Raw genomic sequence first — 12,500 nt, 5'->3', positions numbered from 1 at the left:
TTTGCGCGAGCAGGAGGGGGGTGGGGATGCTTTAAAGAAAATTTTCTCCTATTTATTTTATTTTTACACTGTCCCTTTAAAATATTTTTTTATTTGATCACTTTTATTTCCATTACAAGAAATATAAACTTCCCCTCAGATCACTTTTATGAGAAAGAGAATCACTGGCAGAAAAATAAATACGATGGTTATGTCATTATCGTCACCCATAATCCTGGTAAACCGCAACGTATATACAGTCTCTCACAAAAGTAAGTACACCCCTCCCATGTGACAACACTGAAGAAATGAGACTTTGCTACAATGTAAAGTAGTGAGTGTACAGCTTGTATAACAGTGTAAATTTACTGTCCCCTCAAAATAACTCAACACACAGCCATTAATGTCTAAACCGCTGGCAACAAAAGTCAGTACACCCCTAAGTGATAATGTCCAAATTGGGCCCAAAGTGTCAATATTTTGTGTGGCCACCATTATTTTCCAGCACTGCCTTAACCCTCTTAGGCATGGAGTTCACCAGAGCTTCACAGGTTGTCACTGGAGTCCTCTTCCCCTCCTCCATGATGACATCACAGAGCTGGTGGATGTTAGAGATCTTCCCCTCCTCCACCTTCTGTTTGAGGATGTCCCACAGATGATCAATAGGGTTTAGGTCTGGAGACGCTTGGCCAGTCCATCACCTTTACCCTCAGCTTCTTTAGCAAGGCAGTGGTCATCTTGGAGGTGTTTGGGGTCGTTATGTTGGAATATTGCCCTGCCCCCCAGTCTCTGAAGGGAGGGGATCATGCTCTGCTTCAGTATGTCACAGTACATGTTGGCATTCATGGTTCCCTCAATGATCTGTAGATCCCCAGTGCCGGCAGCACTCATGCAGCCCCAGACCATGACACTCCCACCACCATGCCTGACTGTAGGAAGACACACTTGTCTTTGTACTCCTCACCTGGTTGCCCCCACACACGCCTGACACCATCTGAGCCAAATAAGTTTATCTTGGTCTCATCAGAGCACAGGAGATGGTTCCAGTAATCCATGGTATCCACTTACGGTCAGTAAGTGGATATTATCATTAAACAGAAATAATTGGTCTGGGTAACCCCGCGCTCACCGCAGGCGCTGCTCGTGGGGCTCAGTGATTGGCTGACATTACCGGGGAAGGTGAAATATTCCGCGAGGTGTAATAAGTAGAGTAGCGGCGCTGTGGCATTTCACAATTAAGAAGATGAATAAAGACTTCAGAGGCGGCTCCGGGGTAATAATCAGCGATAACTAGAAAACGATCGTTCTAGATTGTGTGCCGCAGATGAGAAAGCCGAATAATGACAAACCGGATCATTCCAGAATTGTACAACATGGACCTTATTAGTGCTGCAAAGAAATATACAATGTATCCATTGTGAGATCTCACCTTTACAAATGATCGATGGGATTGGACCTTACACTCTGCACCCACCCCTCCCCCACCTTTACTCCTCCCCCATATACGGCACTGACGGCTCCCGGACTCACCCGTGTTAATTTTAGAAGTCACGCGGCTCAGGTCGATCTTTGTGGGGGATTTGGCGGAGGTCGGGGCGGACGTCGGGGTTTTTATAGATGAACTTCTGATGAAAGTCCTCATCGTCTCATTGGCCCGTCTGATCTTCGACAGCGGAGCAAAAATACCTGCGGAGAGATCAAAGCCCGGATCCATGGATGAGCGACCGGAAGATCCATCAATCGCTACAAATTATGGCAAGAGCTTCAATTTCAAACATCTTCATATAATGTGTGTGGTCAGATAGTGGAGGAGGAAGCGGTGATGGATCAGTAATCTGTATATAAGGTGAGGGGTGTGGTCAGATAGTGGAGGAGGAAGCGGTGATGGATCAGTAATCTGTATATAAGGTGGGGGTGTGGTCAGATAGTGGAGGAGGAAGCGGTGATGGATCAGTAATCTGTATATAAGGTGAGGGGTGTGGTCAGATAGTGGAGGAGGAAGCGGTGATGGATCAGTAATCTGTATATAAGGTTAGGGGTGTGGTCAGATAGTGGAGGAGGAAGCGGTGATGGATCAGTAATCTGTATATAAGGTGAGGGGTGTGGTCAGATAGTGGAGGAGGAAGCAGTGATGGATCAGTAATCTGTATATAAGGTGAGGGGTGTGGTCAGATAGTGGAGGAGGAAGCGGTGATGGATCAGTAATCTGTATATAAGGTGAGGGGTGTGGTCAGATAGTGGAGGAGGAAGCAGTGATGGATCAGTAATCTGTATATAAGGTGAGGGGTGTGGTCAGATAGTGGAGGAGGAAGAGGTGATGGATCAGTAATCTGTATATAAAGGTGAGGGGTGTGGTCAGATAGTGGGGATGGATCAGTAATCTGTATATAAGGTGAGGGGTGTGGTCAGATAGTGGAGGAGGAAGCGGTGATGGATCAGTAATCTGTATATAAGGTGAGGGGTGTGGTCAGATAGTGGAGGAGGAAGCAGTGATGGATCAGTAATCTGTATATAAGGTCGGGGGTGTGGTCAGATAGTGGAGGGGGAAGCGGTGATGTATCACTAATCTGTATATAAGGTGAGGGGTGTGGTCAGATAGTGGAGGAGGAAGTGGTGATGGATCAGTAATCTGTATATAAGGTCGGGGGTGTGGTCAGATAGTGGAGGGGGAAGCGGTGATGTATCACTAATCTGTATATAAGGTGAGGGGTGTGGTCAGATAGTGGAGGAGGAAGCGGTGATGGATCAGTAATCTGTATATAAGGTGAGGGGTGTGGTCAGATAGTGGAGGAGGAAGCGGTGACGGATCAGTAATCTGTATATAAGGTGAGGGGTGTGGTCAGATAGTGGAGGAGGAAGTGGTGATGGATCAGTAATCTGTATATAAGGTGAGGGGTGTGGTCAGATAGTGGAGGAGGAAGCGGTGATGGATCAGTAATCTGTATATAAGGTGAGGGGTGTGGTCAGATAGTGGTGATGGATGAGTAATCTGTATATAAGGTGAGGGGTGTGGTCAGATAGTGGAGGAGGAAGCGGCACCCTTACCGTGTTTGGGCGGGCACTTGAAGTACTGAACTCCGCCCACACTCCCATCATTCTTTCCTTCAGATTCGTCCATTTCAATGCCAGCCCATTGGCCGGTGGCAAACTGGGTGGAGCCGCAGAACCTCAGCGTACCGACCTATGGGAGGAGAAATGGGAGGAGAATGACAGCGCTGAGCTGAGGATTTCCTGAGGTCATTAAAAAAAAGATTTTATTTAAATTTTTGTTTTTAATCCAACTGAGAATATGGAGGAAAGCAGCCAATAGCAGTGTTTGTATTACCCCTCCAATCATCATCCTGCCAGTTACTACATACAGCGCCTGTTCTGTGAAGCCCTCAGAGGTTTGTTAGAGAACCTTAGTGACCAATCAGCATCATGAAGGCCAAGGAACACACCAGACAGGTCAGGGATAAAGTTGTGGAGAAGTGTAAAGCAGGGTTAGGTTATAAAAAAATCTCCCAAGCTTTGACCATCTCACGGAGTGCTGATCAATCCATCATGGGAAAATGGAAAGAGTATGGCACAACTGCAACCCTACCAAGACATGGCCGTCCACCTAAACTGACCAGCTGGGCCCCTACCAAGACATGGCCATCCACCTAAACTGACCGGCCGGGCCTCTACCAAGACATTGCCTTCCACCTAAACTGACCGGCTGGGCAAGGAGAGCATTCATCAGAGAAGCAGCCAAGAGGCCCATGGGAACTCTGGAGGAGCTGCAGAGATCCACAGCTCAGGTGGGAGAATTTGTCCACAGGACTGTAATGGTATTGTATACTGAATATCCTGCGCCGGGATACGAAACCAACCATTTTGTGTTTCAGAGCTCAGCTGACAGTTTTCAAAACCAAAAAGGTCATTGCTTTACCAGCCCCTCACCCCAGCTCCTTTTTGCAGTGTTAATAACCCCCTGGGTCCCTTTTTGCATTAGTATGCAAGGCTTCAAAAAACTCTTATCTAAGCAGCAGACAGACCTCCTAGGCGATATGTCTCTTCCTGCCCAGAGCTATGGTGTAATCTGAGCAAAGCCATATGGCTAATGGGTTGTATAACAGAGCATTCAAGAGCTCTGTTATTTAGACACAGTTACACACAAAATCATAACTTTACACACAACCAAGATATGTCTCTTGAAATTATATATTTGAATGCCAAATAAAATACCAATCGAATTAAGATCAAAAACGATTACATTCAATCCTAGGGAAGACAAGCTAGCGATCGGATGCCTTACGGGTCAGAGGTTATTCCGAGATAACCCGTGTTTAGTGTCTGTGGATAATAAATTTAATGCCGGACAATAAAATATCAGTTTCAAGAATGTAACCATTACACATTTCGAGATATGAGTTCTGTTAGTAATCGGTCTAAGCGGGAGGTGTCTTGGCATTTTGCTAAGCTTCCGGGGCCGCCCATGGCCCCAGTGTTTATTGGTCAAGTACTTCTGGTGACACCCCCCCCGGGGGTCAGAGAAAAAGACAGGAGCTGATGGAGCTCTCAGTCCTCAATTTTAACATTAACCACCAGAGGATTTTGCTGTCTTACGTCTGGGCCACTTTTTGCGATTCGGCACTGTGCGACTTTAACTGACAATTGCGCGTTCATGCAACGCTGTACCCAAACTAAATTTACGTCTTTTTTTTCCCCACAAACAGAGCTTTCTTTTGGTGGTATTTGATCACCTCTGCGCTTTTCATTTTTTGCGATAATAAAAAAATGCGAAAATTTTGAAAAAATAACAATATTTTTCTACTTTGACAGTTAAAAAATATTCAATTTTTGTTATATATTTAGGCCAGAATGTATTTAGCTACATGTCTTTGACAAAAAAATTCTCAATGAGCGTATTTTTAAGCGCTTTAAGAGCGGAAGATTTTACCCCATTCCTGACCAGGCTATATTTTGCGATTCGGCACTGCGTTACTTTAACGGACAATTGCGCGGGCGTGCGATGTTGTACCCAAATTAAATTTATGTCCTTTTTTTCCCCACAAACAGAGCTTTCTTTTGGTGGTATTTGATCACCTGTGGGATTTTTACTTTTTGCGCTATAAACAAAAAAAAGAGCGACAATTCTGAAAAAACAACAATATTTTTCACATTTTTTTATATGAAATTCCCCCCCCCCCCCCAAAAAAATGTAAAAATCAAAATTTTTTAACATTTTAGGCCAATTTGTTTTCTGCTACAAATGTTTGGTAAAAAAAAATAAAAAATCACAATAAGCGTATTTTGATTGGTTTGAGCAAAAGTTATCGCAGCTACTAACTACGGGAAAGATTTTTGTCATTTTTATGTTTTTTTTTCTTTTTAACGAGTAATGGCAGCGATCTGCGATTTTTTTTGCGGGACTGTGACATTGTGGCGGACAGATCGGACCCTTGACTGACATTTATGACACTTTTGGGGGGGGGGGGGGGGGGGGACCAGTGACATCACTACAGTAATCAGTGCTATAAATATGTACTGATACTGTACTAATGACACTGGCAGGGAAGGGGTTAACATTGTTGGTGATCAAGGGGTTAAATGTATGCCTCGTGCTTACTGACGTGTGTGGGGGGAGGGGACTGTGTGACACAGGGACAGATCGCAGGTTGAGCTATGCTGAATCCTGTAATCTGTCACTATCTGTCACAGAGGAGATCCGCCTGCTTTGTTTACACAAGTGGGCGGATTTCCTCACTCGATCCCCGACGATCGGGGAAGAGCAGGGGATATCACCGCTCCCTAGAACTTTTAAAAGGCCGGAAGGAAGGGGTTAAAAACTCACAGTGCACCGTTGTCACCATCAGGAAACCCCCCATTGCTGGAGAGCATGGAGACAGGAAATGTCTGCAAAGAGGCCGTAGGAAAACCAGCAGCGCACAGAGATGACCCAACAAAATCCGCTGCTGATAAAATAATACAGAAATGATGTACAAAAAATATTATCTCTCTCTCTCTCTCTCTATATATATATTAGGGATAAATTAATCAAACGTCAAAAGTGCTGCGCCAGAATCATAGTGTAACATATATTCAAAATCAGTCTGTATATAAAATAAAAAGTGCAGTTTCAGTGTCCAAAGCTTGGAGTCACCCAATAATGGTGGTTAATAGAAAATAATGTGCTCCACTCCACCATCACCAGAGATCCGAGCCTCTCACCTTACACCTCGATCCAGAGATCCGAGCCTCTCACCTTACACCTCGACCCGGAGATCCGAGCCTCTCACCTTAACGCCTTGACCCAGAGATCCGAGCCTCTCACCTTACACCTCGACCCAGAGATCCGAGCCTCTCACCTTAACGCCTTGACCCAGAGATCCGAGCCTCTCACCTTACACCTCGACCCAGAGATCCGAGCCTCTCACCTTACACCTCGACCCAGAGATCCGAGCCTCTCACCTTACACCTCGACCCAGAGATCCGAGCCTCTCACCTTACACCTCGACCCAGAGATCCGAGCCTCTCACCTTACACCTCGACCCAGAGATCCGAGCCTCTCACCTTACACCTCGACCCAGAGATCCGAGCCTCTCACCTTACACCTCGACCCAGAGATCCGAGCCTCTCACCTTACACCTCGACCCAGAGATCCGAGCCTCTCACCTTACACCTCGACCCAGAGATCCGAGCCTCTCACCTTACACCTCGACCCAGAGATCCGAGCCTCTCACCTTACACCTCGACCCAGAGATCCGAGCCTCTCACCTTACACCTCGACCCAGAGATCCGAGCCTCTCACCTTACGCCTTGACCCAGAGATCCGAGCCTCTCACCTTACACCTCGACCCAGAGATCCGAGCCTCTCACCTTACGCCTTGACCCAGAGATCCGAGCCTCTCACCTTACACCTCGACCCAGAGATCCGAGCCTCTCACCTTACACCTCGACCCAGAGATCCGAGCCTCTCACCTTACGCCTCGACCCAGAGATCCGAGCCTCTCACCTTACGCCTTGACCCAGAGATCCGAGCCTCTCACCTTACGCCTTGACCCAGAGATCCGAGCCTCTCACCTTACGCCTTGACCCAGAGATCCGAGCCTCTCACCTTACGCCTTGACCCAGAGATCCGAGCCTCTCACCTTACGCCTTGACCCAGAGATCCGAGCCTCTCACCTTACACCTCGACCCAGAGATCCGAGCCTCTCACCTTACGCCTTGACCCAGAGATCCGAGCCTCTCACCTTACGCCTCGACCCAGAGATCCGAGCCTCTCACCTTACACCTCGACCCAGAGATCCGAGCCTCTCACCTTACGCCTTGACCCAGAGATCCGAGCCTCTCACCTTACGCCTCGACCCAGAGATCCGAGCCTCTCACCTTACACCTCGACCCAGAGATCCGAGCCTCTCACCTTACGCCTCGACCCAGAGATCCGAGCCAGACCAAGCTTTACCCCTCAAATTTTATATAATAGGGATACTGTAGACCGATATGGCTTTTTCAGGGCCGATACCGATATTTTGGTCAGAAAGTATCGGTATCGGCCGATATTTTGTACATTTAAAGTTTTGAAAAATAAAGACAAATTTTTGACATAAATTTGGTATTGAACATGTTAATTTTTGTTTAATGCTTAATGGCTGGCACCCTGTGGTGGATGGCTGGCACAGGGGCTGTGGGCGGCTGGCTGTCTGGCACCCTGTGGCGGATGGGTGGCTGACTGGTACACTGCCTGTGGATGTGGGTGGCTGGCTGGCTGGCACCAGGCTGCTGTGGGTGGGTGTATGGCTGTGATACACTCCCTAGTCCTGACTCCAGGCGAGGCTGTCCAAGGTGAGGGAGGCGGCCTAAGAAGGCAGAATGACATCACATTAAAAGCGGCAATATCCACCAGTTCTGGGGCCGATACCGATATATCGGGGGAAAGTACATATCGGTCACCGATATATCGGTCTTGCCAATAATCGGTCTATCCCTAAAATATAAATAATCGCATACACACACACCACACACATATAAAAATAATATATTGATATATAGTAAAAAAATACTATATTTTATTATATACAATATCACTTTAAATAATCCTTATGAAACAATTGCCAAGTTTTTTGGGGTTTTTTGCACCAATGTCCCTAAATTTCCGGATTATCACTGGCGAACTCTTGCAGACACCAGCACCTGCTCCCCCCCCCCCCCCCCGGGCATTAAAAACAATGCGAAGCTAGGTCATACCGCAAGCATGTGGCCTGCATACTGACCTGCGCTCCTTGTCTGCCTCATTCAGGATTGAGCAGAGAAATAAATTTAATGCACTTCATAGGAAACAGAGCCCCCTGCTGGCCAATAATCGGTATTGCCCTCTGAATGAGATTACAAATCGCTCTGCACAATATTTACTGGACCGCCTCATTTCCTCTCAATCATCCTCCAACTTTAATTGCTTCAGCAAATTATTCCTCGTGTGCCGCCAGATATGATAGAGACCAGAAATATCGCGCTGTAATCTGCGTGTCAGACGGTGACAGGTTAATTGCCGCCAGTTTGGGAAAACACATCAATCACCGAAGAAGGAAATCAGGAAGACAATCGGTGAGAGGAGCCACTGGAATCCCGGGGGGGGGGGGGGGGGGGGGGAGTGCAGGTGCAGTGTATGAAAACTAAAGAGGGGGCACACCTGCGCAGGGTGACACCCCAATATCTGTTCTCCTTTTGCAATATCTGGAGGAAGAATTTCTACCGGAAGGACTTTATTGCAGCGACATGGAATTTATCATAACGTCGCATTTTTATTCTAGAATATAAAAAGACGTGCAGATAATATCGGTGTCTGGTGAAGTTAGAAAAAAAAACTCGGATGACAACAAAACCCTAAGAAATAGGGCAGACAATTCCTAAAACGGTTCAGTTCTGCCAAAGATTCTCCGACGCGTTTCAACTGAGCTTTACAATCTTCCTCAGGGGTAAAAATTCCACAAAACAAAATAAAACAATAAGAAACATGTGCAGAAAAATGATAGCAAAAAGACAACAATACATTACTACAGAGCTCGACAAGTCCCAGGCACCAGATCACCATGGCGACAAGAAATTGCTGCCCGAATGCTTTCACACACCCCCCCCCCCACTATGTATCCTGGGCTCCGCTCTCCTCCCCTTCTTGTTGCTGACCCGGAAGTGATGGGCATACCTCCCAACCGTCCTGCGATTTGAAGTCCCGGGGTCCCGCGGATCTGGGCTGGAGTCCCGGTGCTGGAACAACTCAACAGGGAGTATCCGCCCTGCAGCCAGTAAGACATCCCAGCTCCTCCCTCCCCACTCAAACTTCCCAGTCATTGGTTGCCAGGACCGCCGGCATCCTGGCAACCAATGACACGCTTTGCGATTGTGCACTGTGGGGGGGGAACTACCTCTGTGCCGAGTGCCTCTCCTTCCCAGCTTCGCCCACCCCAGACTCTAAGTTGCTGCTGCACACGAAGGTCAAAGCGGGGCCAGGACAAAGGGTAGACCGGTTCCATGGGGGCAGAGTTCACATGGGAGAAGGAGGGGGAGGGGGGCATCACATGTTAGGGATGGTAAGGCCCCCACAGTCTAAAGCACATCAGGCTGTGCTTCCCATAGCACCCCCAGTCCAGTCAGTAAAATATTCTTTCAGCAGAGGTCCGAATTGCATGTTTGTGCAATGGCCGCCCTGTATCCTCGCAACCAATCACCTGCTTGTTAACTTGGGTAGCCCCCGCCCTTTGTCTATAGCTGTCCTGCCTCCACCTGTTGGCTCTGTGAGACTGGCAGTGGTGATGGCTGTGGGCAGAATAACTCTAAAAGGGTGGGACCACAGGGGTCCAGATGAGACATTAACTGGGTCCGGATCCGGACCGCCTGCCATAGAGAGTGCCTATAGCAGAGAGAGGGAGTATATCCCTGGGACCACCCATTAGGCGGAGACAGATTCTTTCTGCCTAGAGTCCTACTCCTGTAGGGGGCAGTATAACCCAATGGTTATGAACGAAATACATGGTTTTTTCAAAACTGTTGGGCTTTTTTGTTTTATATGCTTCTCTATGCAATGCATGCAGATGATGGCTGGTGGGAGGGGCCAGCAGGGGGGCTGTACATAGCTTCCTGATATCACCACCCCCCCTCCCTCAGTACCCCGCTCAGTCCTGACGCAAGCAATGGGAGGAGTTATGGAAACATCAATATGTTTGATGGGAGGGTGTCAGTTGGAGGAGTGGGCGTTCCTAGACAGCCTGTATTTACATAGGGTGACGCCCACATGTGATACTGAGCATCCGTGCTTGAAAGAAATGAAAATCCAATGAAAGGGGCGGGGCCAGGGACAGTCAGACTGGGGAGAAAAGGGCTGGATCAGTGGTCTCCAAAACTGTGGCCCGGGGGCCAGATGTGGCCCTTTGCTTGCCTTTATCCGGCCCTCAAATGTAAGGACTCATTCTTGCTGGTAGTGGGAAATTGTGTGACTGCATCAATGCGGTGAATGTTATCTCAGCTTTCATTCATTAAATGAGTTTACCAAAAATGTAAATATTGCAGAATATTCAGCCTCATGCTACATAACTAAGCTCCATTTCATGCTGAATAAATTAAATGAATAATGTATCTTAAAAAGAAAACTATGTTTGGATAGATTTTTATCCCAAAAGCATTCTATTAAAATAAATTTGGTGGAAAAAAAAAAAATGATTTAGATCAAAACAAATCCAATTTTTTTTTTATTTAAAAAAAAAAAAATAGAAATCATTGATTTTATCTCCCTGATTATGGCACTTTATCACCCGGGGATAACAATAGGAAACGATTCTCCAATGATACAACAGCTATTCGTCCCGCTAATACCAAAGGTGGCGATATTTGTCCAATGAGGCATGAAGCATGGATTACTAAAGGCAGAGGCATGATGGGACCATAGTTCCACAACAGCTGGAGCTTGGACACCCATGGGCTAGATGATGCTGGACGTCCTCCAGCCAGGCAGACTGACTTGCTGCAGCTTCTAATGCACATTATGAGAAGCTCACAGTGTGCAGTGAAGTCAGAGGAAGCCATTTCAGTCCAGGAGGGGAGCCGTTACACCTGTGCAAGACTGAAGGGGGAGGAGCCGTTACACCTGTGCAAGACTGAAGGGGAGGAGCCGGTACACCTGTGCAAGACTGAAGGGGGAGGAGGCGCTACACCTGTGCAAGACTGAAGGGGGAGGAGGCGCTGCTACACCTGTGCAAGACTGAAGGGGGAGGAGGCGCTGCTACACCTGTGCAAGACTGAAGGGGGAGGAGGCGCTGCTACACCTGTGCAAGACTGAAGGGGGAGGAGGCGCTACACCTGTGCAAGACTGAAGGGGGAGGAGGCGCTGCTACACCTGTGCAAGATCGAAGGGGGAGGAGGCGCTGCTACACCTGTGCAAGACTGAAGGGGGAGGAGGCGCTGCTACACCTGTGCAAGACTGAAGGGGGAGGAGGCGCTACACCTGTGCAAGACTGAAGGGGGAGGAGGCGCTACACCTGTGCAAGACTGAAGGGGGAGGAGGCGCTACACCTGTGCAAGACTGAAGGGGGTGGAGCCTGCTACACCTGTGCAAGACTGAAGGGGGAGGAGCCGATACACCTGAGCAAGACTGAAGGGGGAGGAGGAGCTACACCTGTGCAAGACTGAAGGGGGAGGGAGCGATACACCTGTGCAAGATTGAAGGGGGGCCGGAGAAGGATTTATAATTCTGTAAACACACAAGAAGGGAGGAACAACAAGAGAGAAAGAACGAGAGAGAGAAAGAAACGAGAGAGAGAGAGAAAGAACGAGAGAGAGAGAGAAAGAACGAGAGAGAGAGAGAAAGAACGAGAGAGAGAGAGAAAGAACTAGAGAGAGAAAGAACGAGAGAGAGAAAGAACGAGAGAGAGAAAGAACGAGAGGGAGAGAGAAAGAACGAGAGAGAGAGAAAGAACGAGAGAGAGAGAAAGAACGAGAGAGAGAGAAAGAACGAGAGAGAGAGAGAGAGAGGAGAGAGAGAGGAGAGAGAGAGAGAGAGGAGAGAGAGAGAGAGAGAGAGAGAGAGAGAGAGGAGAGAGAGAGAGAGAGAGAGAGAGGAGAGAGAGAGAGAGAGAGAGGAGAGAGAGAGAGAGAGAGAGGAGAGAGAGAGAGAGGAGAGAGAGAGGAGAGAAGAGAGAGAGAGAGAGAGAGAGAGAGAGAGAGGAGAGAGAGAGAGGAGAGAGAGAGAGGAGAGAGAGAGAGGAGAGAGAGAGAGGAGAGAGAGAGAGGAGAGAGAGAGAGAGAGAGAGAGAGAGGAGAGAGATGAGAGAGAGAGAAGAGAGAGAGAGAGAGGAGAGAGAGAGAGAGGAGAGAGAGAGAGAGGAGAGAGAGAGAGAGGAGAGAGAGAGAGAGGAGAGAGAGGAGAGAGAGAGAGAGGAGGAGAGAGAGAGAGGGAGAGAGAGAGAGAGAGGAGAAAGAGAGAGAGGAGAAAGAACGAGAGAGAGAGCGAGAGCGAGAGAGAATCATCCTAACAGGGACACGGCCAGCAATTAAAAACTTAACAGGGG

The 12,500-nt window shown here is 48.0% G+C and overlaps 1 protein-coding gene across 1 annotated transcript in view; it reads right to left on the bottom strand.

Annotated features, from left to right (window-relative positions):
* Positions 1-12,500, bottom strand: part of CLIP4 (CAP-Gly domain containing linker protein family member 4) — a 149,934-nt gene that overhangs the window by 67,254 nt on the left and 70,180 nt on the right. Inside the window, 2 exon segments of the mRNA XM_082249783.1 lie at positions 1,510-1,665; positions 3,025-3,160. Coding sequence (XP_082105909.1) covers positions 1,510-1,665; positions 3,025-3,160 — 292 coding nt within the window.

The sequence above is a fragment of the Pelophylax lessonae genome (assembly GCF_965119305.1).
Source record: "Pelophylax lessonae genome assembly, chromosome: 3".
Lineage (NCBI taxonomy): Eukaryota > Metazoa > Chordata > Amphibia > Anura > Ranidae > Pelophylax > Pelophylax lessonae.
The sequence above is the reverse complement of the archived record's forward strand: the minus strand, read 5'-3'. Positions and strand labels throughout refer to the sequence as shown.